General features: G+C 42.4%; 2 protein-coding genes across 10 annotated transcripts in view; one reads left to right on the forward strand and one right to left on the reverse strand.

Annotated features, from left to right (window-relative positions):
• Positions 1 to 32: 32 nt before the first annotated feature.
• Positions 33 to 9,000, reverse strand: DEXI (Dexi homolog). 4 transcript variants are annotated; one of them, XR_005103961.1, is made up of 3 exons: positions 7,972 to 8,994; positions 5,338 to 5,465; positions 33 to 693 (listed from the first exon to the last, which is right to left on the reverse strand). XR_005103961.1 is itself a non-coding variant. In XM_037385830.1 (2 exons), the coding sequence occupies exons 1-2, from the start codon at positions 8,493 to 8,495 to the stop codon at positions 621 to 623; spliced, it is 342 nt and encodes a 113-aa protein (XP_037241727.1). In that variant the 5' UTR covers positions 8,496 to 9,000; the 3' UTR covers positions 33 to 620. The 4 variants fall into 4 exon arrangements, 1 of the variants encoding a protein (XP_037241727.1); XR_005103960.1 differs by having other exon boundaries at positions 5,338 to 5,511; XR_005103962.1 differs by lacking the exon at positions 5,338 to 5,465.
• A 1,836-nt stretch (positions 9,001 to 10,836) lies between these two features.
• Positions 10,837 to 23,067, forward strand: part of CLEC16A (C-type lectin domain containing 16A) — an 81,610-nt gene continuing 69,379 nt past the window's right edge. For all 6 annotated transcript variants that reach the window (XM_037383776.1, XM_037383778.1, XM_037383777.1 and 3 more), the window contains exons 1-5: positions 10,837 to 11,061; positions 18,350 to 18,478; positions 19,843 to 19,976; positions 20,708 to 20,856; positions 21,513 to 21,618. In XM_037383776.1, coding sequence (XP_037239673.1) covers positions 10,982 to 11,061; positions 18,350 to 18,478; positions 19,843 to 19,976; positions 20,708 to 20,856; positions 21,513 to 21,618 — 598 coding nt within the window. In that variant the 5' untranslated portion in view covers positions 10,837 to 10,981. The remainder of the gene's footprint in view (positions 11,062 to 18,349; positions 18,479 to 19,842; positions 19,977 to 20,707; positions 20,857 to 21,512; positions 21,619 to 23,067) is intronic.

Genomic DNA, 23,067 nt, shown 5'->3' on the forward strand with positions numbered 1-23,067 from the left:
AAGTGAAAAGAAAAACTCCAACACACAACTGCTTAACTTTTTCATGGAAAAGGTCGGTCTTTATTGTATTGCTTTCACATCTATACATAGGAACATGAGCTTAAACAATCTGCGAAGTATCCTGCGTTAGATAATGAATTCATCTGATTTATATAAAATTCACTCTCTGATCTATTTCAAAACTCACAATTTAAATAAAATATTTCACTAGCACAGTTCTTGCCGTAATACTACCCTGAACAGAACCTCCTTGCAGTCACTCCTGCATATTTTCCCCTGAGAGCACTGTCTTTGAACTACTGACTGGCAGCATTTTCAATGTGTGATTGTAAAACTTGCTTAAGCAGTTATGTAGAGCGTGTCCTTTCGAGTGACGGTATTTATTCAAAAGTTTATCAAGTCTGAGTAACATCTTGATTTTCTGTTATAATAGAACATAGCTTATATTACTTGTTCATACAGTCCATCCCAGAATTGCCTATGGAAGCCTGGTGCAGTGCATGAATCACTTCAGTTAGTGCACACTCAGGAGGCAATGATCATGGAGAAAAGTCACAACTGACAAGGTCTGATCACAGTTCTTCTTGTTGTCTCCTTGTCCTTCTTTTCATCTCTACGTTTCAGAGTATATAGTTTCTTTCCATGACTTGATCCATTAACCTGGTCATAATCCATTTCAGGTGTTCAATGAATCTGTTTAAAAGAAAACACATAAATACAGAGTAACCCTCTATACCCAAAATGAACAAAGAAGTCAGCCTGTACATTTTATATACATATAGCACCATGCCATTGACTTGTTTTTTTAAAAAATAAAATAAAAAATCACACCTTTTGTGACTATGGGTAATAATTCTTTGACAAGTAAAGGCCTGAACAAACTTTCCAAGAAATCAATGTAACAGTTTCTGTTAATGCCAGAGCACACTAGTCCTTGGTGTAATTTTAATAAAGGTGTGAAGATATTAGTGTGAGGGGGATGAGAAGAAGCTGTCAGCCACAGTCCATCATGTCAATTAGTAAGGGTTGTTCTGAAGTGAGTACAACTAGCTGTGACATACAGTGGGAAATCCTATTTTATGCTAGGCTTGATATCAGTAGACCTACCTATTAGAACTAATTTTTGACCTGGGTACATTTTCTTAACCAGATACTGTTCATTGGACTGTTGCTTTTTGTATAGTTATGTATTGCCTACATTTGATGTAGCCTCTGATTTTGGTTGCTTTCTCTTTTTCTTCTTTAGAGTCACTTTGTGCAAAGCATTTTGGATCCCCTGCTAAGTAGTTACACAGTGAAATATGTTGAGGTAACTTCTTGGGGTTACTGACAAGAACAAAGCGGTTATATTGCTTGATCCCAGTTTATCTCTTTTGCCTTGACTGGGTCAAAGTATCTGACAGCTATCAAGAGGTGACTTTTTACTATCATCAGAGGTAAACACAAGGCCTGAGCAGCCGCCTGAAGTAGAGCCAGAGCTGTGGGTTATGAAGGTGCTGGGCACTAGCATCCATTTGGTCTTGTGGTCTTACAGAGGGCTAATTAGTGTAGTGTAGAACGGTGCAGCTCTGAAGCGGGATGATTGTCTGGGGACGAATCTGTGTTGAAGAAGAGCTGAGGTACAGAAGACCAAAAGCAGGTCCCCTGGCTGCTTTGCAGCTCAGGAGATCATCTGCGCTGTTTGGAGCAAGTCTCTGGAAGAAAAGCTCTTCCCTCCTTCCCCTTTGTAGGTATTACAGGCCTCCTGCGCAGTGTGGAAAGGCATATACATATGTAAAGACATATATGTTACCCTACACAGTAAAGGTGCTAATCTGGTCGTATAATGGGAAGGGAGTTTGTGGTACAAAGCCGTAACAGAGCTGCTAACAGAGCTGCTTTAAGCATGGAGCTCTGCCAGAAGGCTCTCCCTGGGCTGCAGGGCGAAGCACAGCCATCTCCTGCTCCCCCCTTTCTGTGCTTGGAGCGAAGCCTCGGCAGGTCGATGTCGGGTTGTCTGGCACGAGGGGTCCCGAGGCAGGAGGGCTGCTGCCACTGCAGGGGCACGAGGCATAACAGTCTGCGAGGAGTCAGAATGAAATGCGATGGTCCGACGTTCTGCATGAGCATGGACAGGCTGGGGCATCCTTAACAAAGGCGTTCCAGGAACCCAAAAGCAAACAGGCTGAGAGCGCTAGTGGAAAGGTTCTGCTACGGATTGAAAGCAGGTTAAAAGACTGGAAGCAAACAATAAGGCTTGGTAGGACAGAAGTCAGTAGCAGTCAGCAGTAGAGTATACCAGGGACCAATTTTTATTCCACATCACTGTTAGTGACCCAGAGATGAGAGCAAACAGAGAAATCCTCAAGACTGCAGAAAGTAAGTCCTTTCAGATATTCAGATGCTGTACTGAGAGCAAGGAACTCCAGAAGGATTTCCTAGCACTGAGTGGGCAAAAGGTGGCGGGTTTGGAAAACATTATTAAAGGGTTGGGCAGCCATGTGCCTTCTAATATCCCTTATTCTACCACTGTGGATTCTGGGAAGGGCAAAGAGAACAGACAGCAGATTTGGGTCAGTCCTGTGCCCCCAGCGAGCAGCCCTGGTCCGTCGGAGGCAGCGGAGGGCTGGGTGGTCGCAGTCTGGCTCATCGTGACCTTCCGTGTTCTTGTGTGTCACTTGCTGTAGTTGCTAGATCAGGAACAAGAAGCGCTTTTGTGTCCAGTGAGGTATGTCTATCACACATCGATCAGCTACTGTACCCTGCTAACAGTGAGCAGATGCTCAAAATCCTGTCTCCTGAACAAAGAACAAGAAAAGGAGAAACAGCAGCTCTGACAGGACACTCATTTAATGTTTATCCGACTGTGCTTGCCAAGTTGAACTGAAACCTCTGATCTACAGCAGACAGTTCAGGGAGACTGCTAGTATTCTGCATTGTAGATCAAATTCTAGGCTGACTTAAAAATAGCACAGCAAAAAAAAAAGTGTTGGGCCTCCAAAGCAAAGTATAAAGCTGTCTAATGGACGTTTCAAATATTGCTACAGGGTTGCTAGTCCAAGACTGGAATTTGTAGTGACAAACACTAAATGGAGGTGAATAACACAACTGACCAGGATATTAACTTTTGCCTTTTTGTTCAGCTGATTAAAAGTCTGTCCTTTAAACTTCATCTGAACCTGGTTTTTAACAGAAAATTTCAAAAAACAACGTAAACTGAAAAGTTAGTAAATGCTGTAAAATCTCAGAACTACAGCCTTCCAATAGCCTAAAAGATGCCCGTAAGCACTGTGTTGCTAGCATTAGAAGAAGGAACTTGGTCACGATATTTTTGTCCATTCTGTCTGTGAAGTTACTGTTCTTCACAATTCAGGCTGGACCAAAGGAAACACGGTGACTGTGTTTTGCAGTCGGGCACTGTCTGCTTTGTTTCCCGACATTCTGCAAGGGTGTGCGTCGCATCTCATGGCCTGTTTGGGCTCTGCTGTCTGAGCAAGCCTCGGGTCTTTTTTTCTGGTCCTTCAATACATAACCTTAAGACTATTAACTGAACTAAACCTGTACCCAGCAATGAATCATTCAGTACATGTCACCATTTTCCATTATACCGTTATTTTCCATACATGGCTGCTATTCGTCTTTGCCCTTTTAATCACATGTATTAGAAACATCTTTGTGTCCTCGGAGAGCATCATCCAAACTATTCAGCTATTTTTCTAGGGTTTTTTTCCCCAGTTTGTGGCCAAAATACTAAAACTCAGCTGGGAAAAGAAAGAGAGCTTGACAGTTTTGCTGAAGAAAGGGAAAGACGTAGCCACTTCTGTGTAGTATTGAATTCTTTGGGACAGCTGTACTCCATATAAACTAGAATCATTATGAGGGGACAAATGCAAAGAGTTGGACTGGCCAAATATAAAAACTAAATCTCTCTAAACAAATTATTCTTTTCTCCTATTTTAGGATTGCTAGTTGCTAGCTAAACTGTAGTGTCATTTTGCCCCTCCACCAGAGGAAACAAACACGAGGCATTAAATTGCATTTGTTTCTTAATTCCATTGACAACTTAAAAATTGTAATTGACTATTGCCACATATCAAAGCAAGTTGATTACAGTAAATTTCATTTTTGCAAGGAAAAACCACATAATTTGGGGGTTTTTTAATGATTCTTTAAAATCACTTGTGGCTGGGACTTCTAACCCATGAAACAGGATGGAACTATTTCTATTCTAAATTTGATGTCTCTATTTTCTATGCCTCATTTTAATTCATGTTATTAACAGCAGCTTTTGGAAAACTTAAAAATCTGCCTCCTCTCTTTGCATTATATAAATGAATGCATTTGGTAGAAAATCACTTAGGACTGTCTCTGGCTGTGGTTAATGAGTCTGTAAGGCCAGTTCTTCAGTTAAACATGATTTTGTCTTCCTTCCATCTAGGATGGAGTTCCTGCTAAGAAGAGACAGAGTACAGAAGCAGAGCTATCAGGTGAGTTTGAGCACTCAACTTCTATTAATTCTAGAAACATCTAAGAATTCAAAACACAGTTCTAAAAATCACAGCTATTGTTCTTAATCCTGTTACTGTAACTCGTATAAAATAGCTGACTGAACTGTACTATGGAGTTAACAAGCCACTTTTTTTTTTAGCATGGAAATTTCTACTAATAAGGGGAGAGCACAGTGAAAAATGACAAGGTAAAACAAGTAACAGATCACTGTGTTCACTATTTTTATGATTCCAAGTCTGAAAAGGAAGAAGTCAGGAGGTGGCTTCTGATGCGTTTGTGTGTATCCTGACACTGCTAGTGATAACATTCTTCTGATCTGTTCCTTTACATGGCATCTCTGGTTTAGAGAGATGGAATGGAGGCATGAGTTAAGCTCAGAGAAGACATCATTGGCAGATGCAGGAAGGAGTCCAACATGTTTATTTCCCACTCCACTGGGCCACGCTGTCTCTCACAGACACTGAGCCTGCATTTCTAATTGGCACTAACTATATTGATGAGCTGGTGAGTAAAGCTATTGCTTGGATTCAGGATTTCGATGCTGGCATTCAGCAGAAGTGCTGAGTCAAAAGTTTTTGAGTGCTTGATTTTGCTCACTGAAGATATTCATCATAACTCACTGTGATGGAAAAATATAGGTAATGCTTGTACTGTAAGATTAAATAAATCCAGTGTTTCCTGCGCACTTTTAATTATTGATTACTTTTGCCTCATTTTCTTTCTGATTAGATTGCTTCATGATGAGTCATATCTGATTTTAAGAAGGTACAAGGAGAACAGTCATATCACCTTATTCCAGAGGACTTCAAATACAATACGGAACCCGGCACGCTCACGCTAAAACAGTACCTGACATGAGCAAGCTCAATTCTGCTCCGTTTGCACAGATTGATTTCTCTATTTGAATAGGACAGGAAGCTTCTTTCAGCTGCTTAGTTGTCTGCCTTCAGTCTCTGCCACCAATTACGCTCAGAAACCTGGACATAATTTTGCTCCTGTTAGTTTATTCAAGTGAGGGGTTTGCTGCAAGAGAGAAAAGAGCTCTTCTGATCCACATGCCCTTTTATTTTTACATCTAAATTAGCCTTTCCACATTTTGCAGAACTGCCTCTTGGGATTTCCCCCCTGTGTCTTCCTGTCATGCATGCCACTCACTCCATGCTCGCTAAATGCATGGAGCACACCGCAAGGTTTCAGCCAAGGCTAATCATAGCTTTTTAGCAGTAATCACTGGTGAGTCACATGAAGAACACTCCTCTTACATTTAATGCAGAGTATGCCTATGTATTTTTCATCTCTGCTGGTAAAAATTTTTCCTGCAGTGCCTTGTGAATCCTCAGCACTTCTGGGTCCAAGCGCACAGGGCAGGTGGGCAGCCTTCCCAGGCCTATGCAGAGCACGGGTTACACTCGTACAGAACTCGGGTCACTGCAGGCTAGGCACCAAGGGGATTCAAATCTTCCCTTTCAGTGCCTTCTGTTCCCTAAGCAGAGAACACAACTCCAAATTAGGGCCCTCTTCTGCCTGCCTTGCTAAGGAATTGGTGAGGAGGAATGGCACAGAGCTGTAACCAGGCTTTTAACACAAGCTCCTGCTCACAGTGGCATGGCAAGTCTTTGCCTGGTAGCTAAACAATTATGCAATTTGTGGTTTGGTTGCTGCATACATATATATATATATATATATATATATATGAAGCAGAGTAATAGTACACTTTTTGCTCTCTAATAGTTGATCTAACTTGCAGGATTTGATTCCCAGTGGAAACCGCCACCTAACATGACAACGTCCACATGAAAAGATCAAGGCTGGATGGTACCTGTGCAGGGTTCTCTTTTCTCAAGGTGGATATAGATTGAGACTTACTTCAGAGCTTTGTGAAGACCTCTGCATTTTGATTTCTACATATGGAGGTGACATGGTTTTATAGTTAGAGTATCAAGAAATTGGAAGAGCTGCTCATCCTATTAATATGAAGGAAAACTTCAAGAAGCCCATTTATCTACACTAAGCAGAATTGTGCTCAGACCCTACACTCTGTCAAACTATGTATTCATGTAGTAGGAAAAATCCACCGAGGAAAATTACGTCTGTTCTCCTTAGGTCTTCCTGAAAACTAGCTGCAACTCACCATGACAAATCCTGGTCAGCAAAAAAGCAATTAAAAAAAAAAGTATTTTTAATCCCTGTATTAGATGGTGTTGGAGTGATAAGATTTGGGGTTTGGGGAAAAATATTTTGTTGGAGAAAATGGCTAGGGCTTTTCTCACCAAAGATTTTGTTTAAATTTCCATTAGTTTATATGAAATGCTTTCCTGGAATACAAAGCATGTGTGTTACTAGCCCAGCTGGAGAGGAGGAGACAGCCCCAAAAGTAGCCAAGTGTGTTTTGTAGGAAGTTTAGTTCTGCTCCAGACCTTCTATTCCAGCAGAAGTGATTCTAATCCAGCTGCTTGGGATGGAGCACCAAATGTTGGGATGGACACCTTCATTTGCAGTAACTGTAGGCAGAGGGATTTCTTCAGTAGCAACAAAGATCCGTGTCCAGCCCCAACACACACTTGTTATGCTGCCATATGCCTTTGATCAAGCTTTGTTCAGCTGTGTTTGTGCAATGTTACTCCAACACCAAAAATTTCCATTTTTTCCTTCTGAACTATTGACCGAAATCGGCCACTATTGCTTTATATGGAACCTGAACAGAAATATTTAGGAGATAGCTTAAACCTGTGTGAAAGACAGCACCACAGGACAGGTTTATTTGGTTTGGGTTTTTTTTTTGTTTTGTTTTTTAATTAGAAGACTGATTAAAATAGCTTGATGTTAAATGGTATTTCTATAGTATGTTCACCAAGGTTATGTTTGTAACCTTAGAATAGCAGTTTCTATTTCTGTAATTTCAAATGGAAAATACAAAGGTATGTTAAACTGATTTTCAAATTTACAGACAGTATTTTGCTAAAATTTCTACTGGCAGATTTGCTAACACATTTTATTTTAAACTGTGAATGTTTTCATTAACATACATTTGGCACAGAAAGTCCTAGCTAGAAATAGCGGTTTTCTTCCCAATTGCATTTCAGCATTTTAAAATGCTAAACCCTTACAACATTTCCAGAGTTTTAGTATCACTCGAAACTACAGCAATAAATCGATCAAGCAAACCCTGGTGCTACGGTTAGCATGGGAAGAACGGTGAGCTGGTCGGTTTCTTATTATCCGAGATACAGGTTTTAAAGGGCATCTGACTAAGGCGGATTTCTGGCTGCAGTACGGTCTCTGAATTTTAGTATTAGCCTGGATACTCACTTCGGCTCATGCTGCTTTCCAGCCCGGATTAGCAAAGCCGGGGGCCAGCTGCGAGCCGCTGCAGCGGCCCCGGAGCGAGCGGCAGCGCGCGGGGGCGGGACCCCCCGGGATGCCGCGCCGGGACCCCCCGGGCAGCGCCGCGCCGGGGCGAGCCCGAGGAAATAAAGGACTTACTTCCCTGGCGAGCCCTCTACGTGTCCGCAGCCCTGCCCGGCGGCGGCGGGTCCCGGTCCCCCGCCCCGGCACCGGGAGAAGGGGGGCCTGTGGAAGGGAGGACGCTGCGCAGGAGGAGCCGAGCCGCAGCGCGGGCATCCTGGGTCCGCGGCGGCCCCCGAGTCACGGCCGCGCCGGGACACCGGCCCCAGCCCCGCGCCGGCCGCCGTCACCCCGCAGTCGCTTCGGAGCGCCGCGGGGCGTTACTCCAAGTACCCGTCAAAGACATCCAGCTCGCTGTCCGTCTCGTAGAGCACGGAGCCGGGGTCGGAGAGCACCCCCAGATCCACCAGAGCCTGGTCCATATCCTCGGGCAGGAAGACGATGCCTACATTGAGAACGATGTACTCCATCAGGAAGGCATAGTACAGGATCAGCACGTTGACGAAGAACAAGCCCACGTAAAACATATAGGGCAGCACCAACAGCGCATGGAAGGCCCAGGACTCCAGCGAATCCAGCCGCGCCGAGACCGCGGCGGGCATGCAGCCGTGCGGGGCTGCGGCGGGCTCGGGCGGCGGGGGCGGCGGGCACCGACCCGCCCGGCCGGCGCGGAGCCGGGAGCGGGGCGCTCAGGACCCGCGCTCCGCAGCCCCGACGGCAGGAGAGGGCCGAGCCCCAGAGCCGGGGCCGGGCGCTGGGAGGAGGCGAGTCCCGCGGGGGGGTGGGGGGGGGGGGGCACAGCCGCAGCGCGGCCCCGCGGTCCCTTCCTGCCCCGGAGGCGGAGGCGCCGCGCCAGGCGGGCGGGCGGCCAGCGCGGGCCTCAGCGGCGCTGCCGCAGCCCCGCCGTTGGCAGGAGGCTCCTCAGGGCATCTCCCGCCCGGCTGCTGCAGTCCCGCCGCCGCTCCCCGCCTGCCCCCCCGCAAACTTTGCGGAAGGAGCCCGCAGGCGCGCTGTGCCGCTGGGCGCCGAGCACCGCCGCCGCCAGCCGGCGCGGCAGGACCCCTTGATTTAAAGAACGTAGTCAAAATTTCTTAGTGACTAAGTATCCTTTATTGGCAGCGCTGGGTGCACGGGGGATCCTAACGTGCATGTTTAAAGTAACTAATTATCTTATATTTATACAATAAAACAATGAATATTCAATTAATACCTATACATATTCATCACCTAATCCCGCCTACTCTCGCTTCGTATGTTAATTAGTTTATCAGTCCTTTGCGCTTGCGCATATTCCTCTAAGAATTGTGGGCAGGGGTCTTCGGGAGGAAGGCCGTAGGTCTTCCTCATGGTGTACTTTTCACCTTTTGTCTGGTATGTGATGATCTTGCCAGTTTGCAGTGTTCTTATCGGTCTGAGCTAATTTATGTCCTTGTCGACCATCTGTTTCTTCCGCTTGTTTCTTTTAATTGCTCCCTCTAGATAACTTATAAGCAGGCCCCTTGTTAGAGAAAGTTAAAGAAAGAGAAACAGACTCCTTCGTTGATCAGTTATTTCATTAATTATTTCTTTCAGACTATGGTTACATGACCTAATTACTATACCTACATTTTTGAGTAAATATAAGTTCTTAGCCTTGGTACAGGGTTGTACAGAGGATTTCATAGCAGCTTTTGTTGTGCAACTTAATTTCATTAGAATATATTTATTATATTCATTATACTTTAACTACAAGGCTTATTCTATCCTAAAGTGAATTCATTCAATATCACCCTCCTGCCTGCCTCTCGCTCGCCTCGCTCCCCACCCCTGCCGCCGCCGCGCCGGTTACGGCAGCCGGCACCCCCCGCCCGCCCGAGGGGCCGCCGCGCCGGGCGGGAGGGCACCGGGGCGCCCTGCCGTGCCCGCCCCCCGCCGGCCCCGCAGCGGCCCGGGGGCTCGGGGCGGGCCCCGGGAGTCGTTGCTGTTCCCGGTGCTGGACAAGGGCCCCTGAAGCGGCTGTGCCGGCGTCGGTGGGGGCGTCTTTGCTGGCCGAGGTTCCACCTGTGTCAAAAAATAATCAAAAGCTTGATTATAAACGGGGGTGTGGTGGGTGGGAAGGAGGCGACACTAGCAAACTCTTCAACTTTTTTTTTTTTTTAATCCAGTTAAAGCAAAAAAAAAAAAAAGTAACACTAGGTGAGGACAAGTCATGAATGGTCTGGTTCTCGCTGTTCTGCCCTAAGTTAGTTTTTTAAGCCGATTCAAAAGTGAATGTGCAATCCTTTTTGGAAAAAATGCTTGGCAAGGGTCACTGCACTTGCAGCGCCGTGTTCGCCGCCCTGCACCAACCCGCCACAGCTGCTCCAGTTTGAGTTGCCAGTGAGCAAGGAACGTCAGGGGCCAAGTGTTACCTCAAGCTAGCGTGTATCGGGGAGGTATACGTACACATGGAAAGGCTGGTTTTTGTTTAGTCTAAATTTAAGTCTTTCATATTCTTCTAACCGAACAGTTCTCTTATGACCTGACCAGGCCTAACTCGTGATTGCCAAAGACAAGGCTGGAGCAAATTCAACACAGGCTTGAGCCGAGCCCTGCGGCCCGAGGAGGGGCCGTGGCACTGGCGGAGGGACGAGCTCGCCCGACGGGGCCGCCTCGTTTGCTCTGAGGAAAAACTGCCGACGCGCCGCCCAACGCGCTTCTCCTGTCCTGTGGAAATCAGGACAAGAAAGGAGCGAACTCCGGGGACTCTCCCGCTTTCTCGCAAGTGGCAGGCGGGTGGCGGGCCGCGGCGCTGCCGGTGCCCTCTCAGCCCGGACTGCCGCAGAAAGCGCGGCGGTCGCGCGCCAAGGCGGGAACCTGACGGGCTCGCGCCGGAGGCCCCGCCCCCCCGGTGCCCACTGGGAGCTGCAGTCCGCGGGGCGGGGCGCGTGGCCTCGCTTCCCAGCGTGCCCCGCCCGCGCCTGCGCGTCGTCGCCTATGTGCGGCGGTCCCCGCCGCCACTGGGGCTAGTGCCCGCTGTCCGTCCGCCCGGGCGCCGCTCGCCCGCCCTTCCCCGTGGGGCTATGAAGCCCTAGAGCCCCGCGGGCCGCAGCAACCGTCCGCCGTCAGTATGTTCGGCCGCTCCCGCAGCTGGGTGGGCGGCGGTCACGGGAAGGCCGCCCGCAGCATCCACTCCTTGGATCACCTCAAGTAAGCGCGGGGCCGGCCGCGCGCTCGGGGCGGCTGTGAGGAGAGAGGTGGGGGGAGCCGTGCCGCGGCCCGCTCTCCCGGGCTGTGAGGGGGCTCGGGGCCGGCGCGGCGGGCCGGGGGCGGACTCCGGTAGTCGGTAGGCGTCTGCGGAGCTGCTCGGGGCAGCGTTTCCCCGGGCGAGGGCTGCGGAGCGGAGCCGGGCGGCTCGCAGGCGTCCCGGGGGCGAGGAGCGGCGGACGGCGCTGCCAGCCGCTGACTCTCCGGCCGGAGCAGCACCGGCGGCGCGGCGCGCTCTGCTCCTCCTCATGGAAACCTGCCCCTTCGTCCCAGCACGTCTTCAGGGCAGACGCAGTTTCGCTATGGTGTGTCACACGGCTGCGACGCGTTTGTTTGATTTTTAACAATGTCACAGACTCATTCGGTGGATTAGAGCGTATGAGGTGATAAATACAAGAAATACCACATTCCTTTTGAGGGAGAACTCGGTTTCCTGGTAGCGGATGAGATGGGGAAGCGCGGAGCCTGGTCCCAGCCTGTAACAACATAGACCTTTTGAGGGTGGGTGTGTGTGGCAGGAGGGTGGATCTTAGTAGTCACCAGTGATTCATGGTAGTCAGCATGGTGGTTTTGCAGGTCCAGGAGATGTTCCCTGCTTAAAGGGCTCAGCAGCTGGTGCTAAAGTAAAGCCATTGAGCTTGAGGATTATAATGTTAGTCTCCAGAGTCTGATATCCTTGTGCTACTGCTGACTGAGGAAGGTGGAATAGTTTTTTCTAGCTCTGCCACTAGGGAGTTGGAAGATTGGCAAGAGATTAAACAATTTTAAATTCACTGTTCCATTTTAAACATTGTGCTGCTGTGAGGAAAAATGAGATCCACTCTTTCTGCTGAACAAGAAAAGGAGGTCATTAAGAGGGGAAGCATTTTCTAAATGAAATAGCTATGAATACATAGCTTATTGAGAAGTAAGTGGCTGGTCATTTTCAGTGATTAGTCCCATTACAAGGAGGACATGAATGGAGTCTGACAGTAATGAGTAGGGTGTGCTGTAGAAGATTTGGACCTTGCAGTTACTTTATCAAGATGACTTGTGGATTCTGGTCTTTGTTTCTAAACTGGAAAAATGTTCAAAACCAGCAAGATAATTGAAATGCATTACTTCTGAGCAAAGACAGGGAAATCAAGTCTGCAAATACAAAACTGACAAGGCAGTAGCACTTCAGAAAGTAATTTTGAAAGCATGGTAGGGCAGACTAGTACATCAACATGACCCAGCATTGCAGGGAAAGGGGGGAAAGTCACGCTCAGATATAAACTTAGGAATGTTCTATTTAATGTACAAGGGGTAGTCATTGGGTACCACTACTCAGCACTAGTGGAGCTTTACATCTATCTGGTTTTGATATTACCCTTGAAGATAAGATAAGAATGCTGATGCATGATGAAATTTGAAGAAATTGAGTTTAAGTGTAGAAAAAATAGGCTAGCAAAAGGGAGACTTTAGGATGTTAGAATTTTTCAGGCAAGAGAAATGTGATTGTGTGTTCTCTCAGGGCTGTAGAGGGAAGAAAAAGTGATACCCTGTTTGATTTGCAAAAGGAATTAGGCTGTAAGTGTTGTGGCTTGCGCTTGACCTCTTACCTGAGGATTGAAGAATATAGTTCTCTACTAAAGTACTGGCTTTGTTTTTTTTGCTTTTTTTGCAGTGTTATTTCTTTAGTCGTAAAATCTAAAATAGAAGCATGTAAAGGACAGCCAAGACCTTTGATCTGTTTAGGTTATGTATATTTTAAGTGTTTGTTAAGCTAGGCGGTATAAATATCAGTTCGTAGCTAGATGTCAACAACAAAGGTAGCTACATTGAAATTTAGGGCTTTTCTAAGGTAGCAGTTCAAGTGGGTAAAGCAACAGAAGGAAAACCGGCAAAGAACCTCCGTTTCAGGGTCATGAAAGTCAGTCTTGCTAAGCTCACCATCTTGTGAGCTGTCTGCATTCTCATTTTCAACTCCTCAAAACCCCATATTGTGTTCCATGTGAATGCGCTGAGTAGAACACACCAGTCTTGCTATTAAAGGTTAGCTTAGCCTATAAAAGGTATAATATATTATGTTACAAGAGATAGCCTGGGCTATCCTTATGGAAATATTTTTAACATGCATAATGTAGAGTTTAGTCTAAATTTTAAGCAATATACCTGTTTAGTAGTACTGAGAAAGTTACTGCTTTTTGTCAGTAAATGTTGGATCTGGAACTCCCTTTCCCATCAGCTCTAATGCAGTTTGCTTGAGGCTGGCTTTTGAAATTTTACTATTCGGTCTTTGTGCAAACATGCCATAGAATGGATTGGCTAAAGGAAGATTGTGAGGCTGTTTGTATTAAGTGTTTTGATACAGTCTCTTGGTCTAGTGAAAACAGTTACAATTTAATCCAGCTTTCCCACGCCTTGCTGAATTACAGTCTAGAGAGGCTATGAAACAGTACTATGCGTTACCCGAGTGCTTCTGACCATAATTTTTCCGATAACTTGGTATTTTTGTGCCCTTTGGTTAGTAATCGAGGGAATGTCAATAACTTCCTAAGTGGAGAAAGCCTAAATATTCTGGAAACGGGAAAATTGTTAGTGATTGCTTGTGAAAACAGGCTGAAATGGTGTGTTCATCTTTACATGGGGTTGTGTCTGAAATGAGCACAATCCACTTCTTAAAGGTGGAACCGAGCAGTTTAAAATGAGAACTTTTTTTCCCTTTCCTTTATGTGGTCCTCTCTTCTGTTTATTATATGCTTCTAGTTCTAGAAGCAAATACATCAAGGTGCTCTTTTAGGCAACAGTCTGTCTCACTACACAGACTTGGAGTTGGTGGTACTTCAGAAGCTGCGTGGTGTTTTCTTTCTCTTGTGGTCTACCTTTGCATGTCATGCCAGGTGTTCTTGTGTGGGTCAGGGTTTCTTACAGTTCTTCCCAGCCACTGACTGATAGTCACTGTACTCTGCTTCTGCAGCTCTTCACCTTAGGAGCTGTGGCCTATGGTTGAAGTACCAAAAAGCTTTTCATATTGCCCAGCTGAGGATAGTGTAACCTTGGCAGATATGTGGTCATGTCTCCTTGAGAGCATAACTGTATCTTCTTTCCCTGTCTGTCTACAAGTTTTGACTTTGCATTGGAATGAAGAGGAATTATGTAATTTCTCCCAGTATTTAAGTGGTGATAACCATTTCTGAAGAGTTCATCTGGTAGTGTCTCTGGTGTTCCTGCTGAAGTGAAAGGCTTTGGAACTTAAGCTTAGTATCTTTGTTTCTAGATGCAAATTTTTTCCTGCTTTTCTAAGGGGTATTTTACATAGCCCTGTCATTACCCTCAAGTCTATTTCCCCTTGTTGCTTCTACACTTGGTATTTTAATTGCAAACTGATTGCACAAAAAGGTTTTATATCATTGGAGTTGAGTGCTGAACATTTCTCGTGACTTCGTTAGATGCAGTGTCCATAAACACGTATGGCTGAAGGCTTGTTTCACAGCTGATTCATTTCCTGAAGTACTGTCCATGCTATACATCGAGCTTCCTCTACAAGAGCAACATGTGATTACATAGTTACAGGCAGCATGAAGAAGCAGGTTCATTATTATTAAGTCTGGGGTGTTAAAATTTGAGTGCTTGTCTTCCTCAACTCTTACCTGGTTTAGTGTATTTTTTTAAAATAGTAAGTAGGAAAGTCATTAATACATACTTTCTGTATTAATGAGTTATTATGTTATCCCTTTAAGCATGATTTCTTACAAGGAAAATGTTCAGAATTTTGTTTTGTTAAGTTGCTGGTAAAATCTTCCACTGATTTTGATGGTATTGGGTGCTTTGATGCTTCCTGCATTGTGGATTTTTGTTAGGTTTTTGCTTGTTTGAACCCTGTCTTCAGATATAGAGAGACAGAGATGACAAAACCTTCTTCTTTGAGGATTTAGCATTTCGGAGCATGAACTAGACCTCTTTGTAATCAGCAAATAGAGACAAGCTTTAAGGATTTATGTGAATATAAAAATACTGGTTTTGTGTGATACCTTATATTCTCATGATACATTACATTGCATGTCTGGTAAAAGAAACAAGTACATGTATGCTTTCTCATTAATTTTCAAATAATTAGATGAAGGACTATCTTGGAAGTGAAGGCCCGATTTTCTCCAAGTGCATCAGTGTGTTAGCAAATCAAAGAACTTTGCAGTAATGTTGATATTAAATGAATTAATTTAGAGTTCATGTATTGTTGACTATTAAATGTTAGGAGCGCTACAGGTGCAAAAGCAAAAATGTTCTATAGGCTCCCAAAGGAGGTAATAGCACTTCCCACTGCTTCCCATTCCCAGAGTTCTGCAATTGGAGTAAACTTTATTCCCAGGTTTGTATAATGTAATTTATTAATGAGAAATATATGTTCACAGATGCAGTAATTTATATGTGACTTCAAATAAATAGGCTAAAATATCTGAAGTAGTGTAATATTAATTATTCTTAACTCTCTCGGGAAAAATACTTACTATACAGATTGCTGTGGAATGAACTGTTCCGATTTAATTGCCTTCTGTCTTCAGGTGTTCACTGTTCCATTAACTGATGCATGCTCAGAGCAGCGACTTGGTTTTTGCTCTGTCTTTTGACTCACTGTCCTGATAATACAAATGGTGCCATAATGGGGAGATTTTGCAGGGCTTGAGTGCCATGTGCTGTTTTAGAAAGCCCTGGGAATTCTCGTAGGTGGTCAGACTTAAACTCTAAGACCTTCACTGTGAGCCATCACACTGTCAGTTTCCATAGAAGGAATTTTGAACCGTGATCCTCAGATTAGTTGAAGAGGATTTGCAGGTGCTTGTTTACTTGCTATTTAAAGGAATTCTGTTATGGTATGGCACATGACCAGGCAGTTATGACTGTAGGAGATAGCTATGAATCAACTTTTCTAGAGTGGTTTCAATCTGAGCAGTTTCTTTGCTGGATTTGCAAAATTAGTGTTGGTTTATGAAGGGAAAAAACAGTGTGAAGAGGGAGAGTATTTTTTACTGAAGAGTATGAAAAGCCAATGTTTTTCCCCCTCCTAGCCATGTCTTCCCTTTTTTCTTCCTCTTTCCTCTGCTGTCTGGTAGGTTAACCTTAATATGATGTAGGCTTTATCACATTGCTGGTTTTGGGTGGGGATGGAGGGAAGAGAGCATGTGGTATGTTAAGTCTGTTAAAACTGTGAACTTCTGAGGGTTGTTTACCTCTCAGTGTTCTTGTGCACTACTCCACATAGACAAATCGGTACCTGATCATTAAGCAATATCAAGATCAACAAGGATATAGCATTTTCCCATAATGGCATAATAAACTTCTCTGAAATAGCTTATGCTTCATGCGTGGCTTATGAGGATGGACTGTGTCTTGCAACAAGTCTTGTGAAGCTCTGGCCAACAGAGTGGCAGTTCCGTGGTTGAAGAAGATTTCCCTAAACCAGATTTTGCAAACTTTAAGTAAGCTGCAAAGATAATCAAACTTTTTTTTTTTAATTCAAGCATGAAAAAGATTCTGAAAGTAGGTGATATCTTCTTTTGTCTTGTTACATCTGATAACTACTTGGTACAGCCTGATATTGTGTTCAGTTACATGGCATTTTAGTCTCCAGCATAGTGTTTGCCCTGCGCAGTGATTCATTTTCTTAGTGTAGATAAAACTGATGGGAATACTGTTTTTTGAAATGTGATTTCAAGTTTGGTTTTGACCTAAACTTCTGAAACTTGCCTTAAACCTGATGCTCCAAAATTATGTTTTAGAATGCACAGTGTTTCCTGGAATCCTACAGTAGCTTGGCAAAATTGTTATTTTTATCTTTTACATGATAACTGCTTGAGGTCTTTGGGTCTGTTGTTTCTTGAACTTCTAAACTCCTGCATCATACTGTACTAATAAGATTCCTAAAATTTCAACCTGAATCACTGCACAGACTTTCCTGGAATCCATAACAATAACGATAGGCTGCCCCAGAGTTGGGACATGCAGGCTGTTTTCCCAAAAATAGGTCATGTGAGTTTTGATTAACTCCACTTTTCATGGCAAGGTAAATAGTACAGAAAAATGTGTGTTCCATCCCAAACACTTGTTAGTATGTTGCCCAGATATTCCTGAATGCTCAGGTGTTACTCAGGGTTTTCAATAGATTGCGGTATAGCAATATGTGATCTATGTTCAGTCATCTGAACTCTTGCAGTTTTAAAATGTCAGGAAATTTCTGATTATATTTTTTATTCAACTACTTGCATAATTATGCAACTTTCTTACATCCATCCTTTTTCTTTATTACTATATAAAATAAAAAAAAACCAACAAACAACAACCAAAAAAACCCCAACAAACTAGAGGGAGAAAACCTCGTGATTCTTGTGCGTGTATTAGAATTTGCCACACATTTCCCCCCCCCCCCCCCCCCTTTTTTTTTTTTAACTAGGACAAAGGGAAGTAATCTTTGATGTAACATCTTATTTTGGGAAAGAAAAAAAAAATGCTTCCTTGACTGAGTAAAATTCTGAGACTTATAATCCAAGCCTTTCAAATTTTATCTAGCTTCCTGTCTACCTGGCACCAGTCTAATAAAGACATGCATTTTTTTAAACTTCACTACAGCCTTAAACGTTTGCCCTTTGAGATGGTAAAGCTGGCATTTGCCACAGTTCCAATCAGTATTTCTATGCTGGAAGGGCCAGGAAACCTGATGATTAAGCTTTGCCAATTTGAATAGTGTTTGATAGTCCTGATTGTTAACCGGCTAATTAACATGAGTCTGTAAAGGGTCTCTGCAGACAAGAGAAGGGATCTAACTTTTCTAGTTAAATCTGTATATGCCTTTTTCCAGAATTACTGTCCCGTGTCAGCTACTGCATGCTTAACTGCTGCTTGTATTTCTCCTTTTTCTTGCTCATCACTCCTTTGACTTTAACATACTTGCAAAGAAATTCAGTGGGTTGCCATAAGAAGCACCATGGGACAAGTGTTACATAGTTTCTAGTCCTGTGCTAATATATGCATAAGCATTCGTAACTCACCTGGCTAGTTATGGATTTTTCATTTGTCACATTCTGTTTAACAATTACTTTTCTTTCTGCATCAATATTAAAAGGAAATATTAGGGTTTTTAAATTGTACAATGATTAGACATAGTGTGTGCATCTACTTTAAGTTACAGTGACTAAAGTCAAATGTGCCACTAAAGTGGCAGATGTGAAAGTGGCAGGATAGCATACTACTTGTAATTATTTTTTTCTTTTAGGTACATGTATCATGTTTTGACTAAAAATACAACAGTAACAGATCACAACCGCAACCTGCTGGTAGAGACTATTCGTTCTATAACAGAGATCCTTATATGGGGGGATCAGAATGACAGCTCAGTATTTGAGTAAGTACTTCTAAGAAATTTTGACTCTGGTTTTGTTTTTGAAGAATGGTTAGAGTTGCATGAGAACTAGTGCAGAAGGATAACTGTTCCAAGACTGAATTTCATGAATATAGGTGTGAAACTATGTCCTGTAGTAAACGGGTAAGCAGGACCATATATTCTTGCCATACAAAAAACCCAGATATTGTTGCTTTTAAGTGTTCCAAGTCCAGAGCCCCCGCTTTCACTCTTCCATGTACTGCTTTTGTTTGACTCTTAAATCTTTGACACAAATACAAAATCTAACCTATTTTAGGGCCCAGATTTACTCAGTACATCTATTAATACCATATGACTTTAATTTGTTAACTTCAATTTATATAAGATACTACAAGTAGTATCTTATTCCAGCTATGATATTTAGAGTTTTTGTTCAGATGTTATTTTAATCCTCATAAAATAGCGTGATAGAAAAACTAACTTCAAAACCAATATTCACAGTTGCAAATCTGACAGTGTTAAAGCTCATTCCTTGGCTGTTTGCTTTGACACTTGTTCTTTTATACATGCCATTTATGTTTGAGATAAGTAAAACAAAGGTGTTTGGTGTTTTTAATTACTTATTTAGTGAGTGGTTGGTTTTATTTTAAAACACTATTTCAACATGATTAGGTTGTGATGTGGACTAAGAAGATTAACTTGCTCTGATTGTTCTTGTCTATACTGTAACTCCATCAAATTTCTCACTGTCTTCTCTGCTTGGGGCTGTTTTAGGAATGAGGAGTCTTTTCTGCAGTTAATGGAAAAAAAAAAAATGTCCATAGCTTTGTATTTATGATGTCCTGTCCTGGTAGGAAAGAGTCCACACTGTTTTCTTTAAATTGCATGCATTTCTGGTTTAAAAACACGGCAAGCATTCACTTATGTTTGATTTGTACAATAAACCATTAAATGCTTGCTTCTGCTGTGGAGAAAAAAAATAAAGTGGGTCTAAAATAAGGTCTACAGTGTTGAAGATAAAAAGTGTTAGCTTAAAAGGGGCAAGTGAACAAAACATAACCCTCATTTAGAGGCTCTTGCCTTCAAAATTATGATTGCAAGGTAGGGAAGCTGCCTGATAAATCAAATATACTAAAAATAAAAAAGGCCCTGACTTCTTGATATCCTATTTCTGTGTAATTTGAATATTTAAGCACCCTTTATTAGTATTTAAGGTTTTTGGAAGATACTCTTCTGTTACACAGATATAACTTCGCTAAGTAACTCTTCATAAATGTAAAATGTAGTTTGTCAGACTTGCCTGGAATCATCCCTGATCCTAGTAAAATTATGTTCCTGTTGAAAACAGCAAGTGAATTAATGACACCTCTATTTTTTTCTTTCAGTTTTTTCTTGGAGAAGAATATGTTTGTTTTCTTCTTGAACATCTTGCGTCAGAAGTCTGGTCGTTACGTGTGTGTACAGCTTCTACAGACCCTGAACATCCTTTTTGAGAACATCAGTCATGAAACGTCACTGTGTAAGGACACACTTTCAAGATTTGGTTGAATTCCCTTTCATTTAATGAAATTTAGTCCTAGTGTTCCTTCACAGAAGAACTATATGAATCCCTAACAATATTTTTAATTGAACGCTACTAAAAATGCAGTGTAGTTTGACTCCAAAATACCTTTTAATTTTCAGTAGTACAAAAGTAGTTTTTTGATACTACACAAACGCTTACTTAGCATATTTCAAGGGATTTAAGTCAGCATATCAGCTGTGGTCTGAAATGTTCCCCTTGATGCTGCAGGTTATATGATGAAACTGTTGTATAATTTATACTGAAACTGTTCTGACATCATTGGGGCTGGCATTCAGCCACTTGTGTTTACTTCCAAGTTTTTAGAAATATATAAAGAGGACAGAGAATTTATTAAAGTACTCTACAACTATATTGAACGAAAGTCGTACGCAAACCTTTGAGTGTTACGACTTTGGGAGGAAAAGAGAGTTAAGTCTTATTAGCTGCAAAGCCTACATAAATTGCGGAAGGTGAAGTATATTTTTGGTTTCCTTTTTCTTGAGAGGAAAGGCCTTTGTAGGGAAAAATTTCCTTATTACCGTGTGAAGCCATTGCTTGAATTGTTTGGCTAAAAATTGGAATCTTCAACATCAGGTAGTTTGTTGCTGGCTGGTACTTTACATACAGCTAGGTAGCATAATGGGTTTTTTCTTTCTATTAACCTGTGTAATGTCTTTATTTTTCAGACTATCTGCTCTCTAATAATTATGTAAATTCTATTATTGTCCACAAATTTGACTTTTCCGATGAGGAAATCATGGCATATTACATATCATTTTTGAAAACCCTTTCCCTGAAGCTCAACAATCATACTGTACATTTCTTTTATAATGAGGTAAGTGAAGAGTTGCAGTATAATGCTAAGAGGACTTTAATTAGAAATTGATAGTAATTTGGCACATATTCTAAACAGTCTCTTGTCTCAGCATGTCCTGAATTTTTTTTTATAACTTTAATATCTGTGATAGAGAATTCATTTGTGGGGAGCACTGTGAAAGCATGATAAAGAATAGGTCTTTGTCCTTGTACAACTATATTAAAATCAAAATCTGGAAGTTAGTATTGGACTGTTTCCGTAGCTCTGAAGTCTACTTCCGTGAGAATCAATCTTGTTTATGCTTTGTTTTCTAATGCTTTTATAAACAGGATATTTTCTGTTGCACCACTTGGTTCTAAAATACTTAGGCAAAGTCTAAGAAGCTTGAGTAATCAAAGGCCAAAGGCGAAATGCTTTTTTCCGTGCTCCATTCCACTTTTTGCCAGAAGAGGGCATTAAAGCACTGAATATGAGCAGAGTTAACACGGAAAGCTCAGACACTTAAAGCAATTTATTTTAATGCAGAGCTACAAATACAGTTGAGTGTTCATTGTCAAATCGGAAGGTAAAAATATCAGCATAATACATGGAAAACATTTTTCATACAGAATCCCTACAAATGCCCTGTACATATTTTCGTTAATTCATAAATACTTTCTCTCCTTTTGTTACAGCACACTAATGACTTTGCTTTGTACACTGAAGCTATTAAATTTTTTAACCACCCAGAAAGCATGGTCAGGATTGCTGTTAGAACTATAACTTTAAATGTCTACAAAGGTATGCTTTTTCTATATTAAAAAAGGCATGTGTGAAAAGTGTGTGTTTCATTTAGTTTAATTTTCAGTTATTTACATTTGAGGGTTTTCTGTCTGGTTTATGAGATTGAAAAGCTTAGCATATTGACATGCTTCAGGTACACCTTTTTGTTTTTATGAAATGGAACCCCAAACTTACAGTATGTACTTGGAAATACACAGATTAAATTGGTTTAAAAAACCCAAAAGAATATCAAGCATACACAAGGACCTTTAGCTTCCTTTCCAGCAGAGATCAGAATGTGACTGTATTTAAAAAACAAACAAAAAACCCCAACCCCCAAAACAAAGTGCTTTAAGAATATCAAGTATTTTTTACTTATGAACTTGAGCTTTATAATATATGAAGCAGTAACCTTGCTGGCTGCATCACTTCCTTTTGGATTTGAAGTGCACTAGAATATGACTGTAGAGTTTCTAGGTGCTGCAGTCACTCCAGTCTGAAGAAAAGCTAGACCATTCCCAGAGGTGCCCAGTGAACACCAGGAGGCTGCAGTTGCAAATTCCTGTACTGGACATTCCAGTAGGACATAAGGAAAAAAAGCCAAAAACTCCACTGTGAGACTAGTTAAGTGTTGCAACAGGTTTGCCAGAGAAACTGAGGATTCTGTATTGTTTGAGATCTTCAAAACTTACAAGGCCCTTTAGCAACCTGGTTGAACTTTGAAGTTAATGCTGCTTTGAGAATGGGTTTGGACTAGGCAATGTCCTAAAGTTGCTTCCCTCTAAAATTTTGTTGGGGTGTGTAAAATCTGTAATAGGCTGAAAATATCAGTGATCTCTGTAGAAAAATTCGCATGTATTCAGAACTTCTACCTCTGAAATCAGCATGCTGTAAGGTAGTATGTATTATGGAATATGTTCATGCAGGGCTTCTTATTCTTTAATCCATTTTAAATTAAATTACATTTTGGATTTACAAAATTTTCTGTCTATCAGGAGTAGTAGTGATTTGATGAGAGTCTTTATTGTAGAAGAATATGAGAACTTTTTTAAAACAATGAACAATTGGTGCTGCAAATAACTGGATAGCCTGCATAGCAGATAGGTTCTTTATAGTATTGACTGCAAGGGGCAAAATTGTGTTAAGCAATGGACACTTGGTACTTCAAAGTTTTCTGCTTCAAAGAGCTGTAAACCCAAGTGTGTGCTCACAAAAAGAGCAAAGTGCAGGCTCCATACCCTATTTGCTATATATTTACGTAACTAAGTGGTTTTATGGTTCAAAAAAATGTATAGGATTTTCATTGAATGTTGTAGTGATACAAAGGTTAGAGTTGAGAAAACACAGCTCGGATGTTCAGGTTTCATAATTTTCTGACTATCCATTTGCATATATTCTGATCTAACACCTACCCTGTATCTTTTAGTTTAGATGCTTTGTGCTTTAGCTTTTTAAACCCTTTTGGAG

Source organism: Falco rusticolus, chromosome 4, assembly GCF_015220075.1.
Source record: "Falco rusticolus isolate bFalRus1 chromosome 4, bFalRus1.pri, whole genome shotgun sequence".
NCBI lineage: Eukaryota > Metazoa > Chordata > Aves > Falconiformes > Falconidae > Falco > Falco rusticolus.

Excerpts from the sequence above, each read along its gene's own strand:
- DEXI (XM_037385830.1), bottom strand. The coding sequence starts at position 8,495 with ATGCCCGCCGCGGTCTCGGCGCGGCTGGATTCGCTGGAGTCCTGGGCC. Across the intron at positions 694-8,226 it reads GAGCTGGATGTCTTTGACGG|ATTCATTGAACACCTGAAAT; the intron begins GTACTTGGAGTA and ends TCTTTTAAACAG.